At 58.1% G+C, this 2,203-nt stretch overlaps 1 protein-coding gene across 3 annotated transcripts in view; it reads left to right on the top strand.

Moving 5' to 3' along the window:
- PTPRU (protein tyrosine phosphatase receptor type U) overlaps positions 1 to 2,203 on the top strand; it is a 67,740-nt gene that overhangs the window by 34,382 nt on the left and 31,155 nt on the right. For all 3 annotated transcript variants that reach the window (XM_045298824.1, XM_045298823.1, XM_045298825.1), the window contains one exon: positions 1,720 to 1,749. In XM_045298824.1, coding sequence (XP_045154759.1) covers positions 1,720 to 1,749 — 30 coding nt within the window. The remainder of the gene's footprint in view (positions 1 to 1,719; positions 1,750 to 2,203) is intronic.

Here is a 2,203-nt window from a genome sequence, read left to right as displayed (position 1 = left end):
CCAGTTCTTGGCTCTTCTCCTTGGTGGCACTTTCTCCATCCTGCTCTTTCAAGGGCTGACTCCTGGGGCTTGACTTCCTGTGCCTTCCCTGCTGCTTGGAGAGCTTCTTGAGCAGTGGAGAGGGCTGGCCCTCTGGAGTAGGGCCCTCCCGGAGTGCTGTCCCCTTCCCCCAGCTCAGCTGTGGGAGAGAGCCTTCTGGAGGAGGGTGGAGGCCCAGCTTAGTGAGTTCTGCTGAGCACACCCTTCATGGGGCTTAAGCCGCCTTACAGCTCCGTATTGGGATTATTATTAACCTCAAGACATGAAGCTCGGAGAGGGGTGATGTCCTTTATTTAAAGCCATGCATGCATGCATTGAGTGCTTGATCAATACAGCATCTAGTGAAGGGGTATACTGTGCCAGGCACTGGGTTAGGTTCTGGGGATCTCGTGGTGGGTGCAGTGTCGTTAGTGGGACGCAGGCAGCAACAAGACAGAACACCAGTAGCAGCCAGCCCAGCGAGAACTGTGGTAGGTGCTGTAACAGAAGGGACAGGGTGCTGGGTTTAGGTGGGGCCTCTGGGGAGTGGGCAAGAAGCTCCTTTTGAAGAAAGACCTTTCAGGTTAGATAGAAAGAATGCCCTTCCTCCAACCTTCTCTGTTTTCTCCCCTTCTTGGGCCTCTGCAAGATGTCCTAGTAGAAGGTCATTAGAAGGGGCCCTGTCGTTGGGGTGATGGGGTGGGTGAGCGGAGGTCCCCTGGATGGGGACTCAGTTGGGAGTGCAAAGGTGGTCCTGGTGGGAGGGGGGTTGAAGTCCTGATCCAAGTGTCCAAAGACCTAGGACCTGCCCTGGACTCTGCCACTGACCCTCAGGGTAGCCTCAGGGTAGCACATGACTCTCAGAGCTTCAGTGTCCCCACCTGTGAAATGGCAGTCAGAACTCCCTACGGACCTCACCCGAGGTCTCTTGACCCAGGTTGTCCACAGGTTCCCCCATGAGGGGGCGACCCGTCCCCGTTAGTGGACCCCGTGTCCTGGATGCATTGGGCTGGGTAAGGGTGGCCCTTAGGCTTGCTCTGGGTGCCCAGCTAGAGTGCTCTCCACTCTGCCCTCTCCCTGTCCCCAGCCACCCTTCCCCTCCCAGGCCGAGGGGCCTGCAGGTGTCAGCAGCGGTAGAGACCAGTGTGGGAGGGTGCTTTCTGCAGGGGTGAGTGCAGCTCCAGGTGAGCTTTGTTACCTTTGCGTGTGGCGATGTGTGGACGTGAGTGTATGTGCCCTTGTGCCTGTGTGAGCACTTCAACACATGTCTGTGTCCAGGGGGAGGTCTGCATTCGTGAGCCTGCACTTGGATGAGTTACACATGGAGAGAACATGGCTGTGCGTCTGTGTACCTGTGGGAGTACTTGTGTGTCTGTTTCTATATATGAGCGTGTCTGTGTGTGCATCGCTTCCTGTGTGTGTGTGTGTGTGTGTATCTCTGTGTGTGAAAGCTCTCCCCTTCCTCCCAGACTGCCCCACCTTCACTCTAGCAGGAGAAGGATTCAAAAGGGCTTTGAGCCCATTCCTCAGTATCTGAGCCTGGCCAGCCCTGGGGAAAAGGAAGGTCCTCTTTGTGACCTATTCATCCAAGGGCAGCCCCCTCAGAGCCCCTCCCTCCCCTGCTGGGTGGGCACTGCCCACAGCCCGGCCTTCGGGAAGGAACTCGGACACAGCTGTGTTGTTCTCTTTGCATGCTGCCAGGAGAGACCACTATGCCTACTCCTACTACCCGTAAGTAGCTCCACCTGGGCCTTCTCAGCTCCGGGCCCTCTGGACAGGACACCCTCCGGTCCTCTCTTACTGGGACTGGGGCGCCACACCTAGCCCAGCTTGGTGTCAGCTCGGCATCCACAGCCACCTCTGTCTCGGCGTTTGCCCCCTCTGTGCGCTCCTCTGCATCTTCCTCCTCGCAGGTGGTCGCAGTGTGGTTTTGTAGTCAGACCCTCAGTGGGAGGCCTGGTCTGCTGAGTCCTCTCCGCCCCCAGCAGCGTCCCTGTGTGAGTGAGCTCTCTGTGCCACCTGGTTGGAACGTCTTCCCGACACCAGAGTAAAGTCCATGTCCGGGAGCGGCTCACCCACGTCTCACCCTGGGCTCTACAGCCTGTGTGTGAGAGTGTGTGTTCCGGATCCGACAACTCTCCACCCTCCATCCTGGGCCTCCTCTGTGCCCAGCACCCTCACGACC

This window comes from Echinops telfairi, unplaced genomic scaffold (genome assembly GCF_000313985.2).
Source record: "Echinops telfairi isolate 266 unplaced genomic scaffold, ASM31398v2 ScPeMD7_7457;HRSCAF=8495, whole genome shotgun sequence".
NCBI lineage: Eukaryota > Metazoa > Chordata > Mammalia > Afrosoricida > Tenrecidae > Echinops > Echinops telfairi.
The sequence above is the reverse complement of the archived record's forward strand: the minus strand, read 5'-3'. Positions and strand labels throughout refer to the sequence as shown.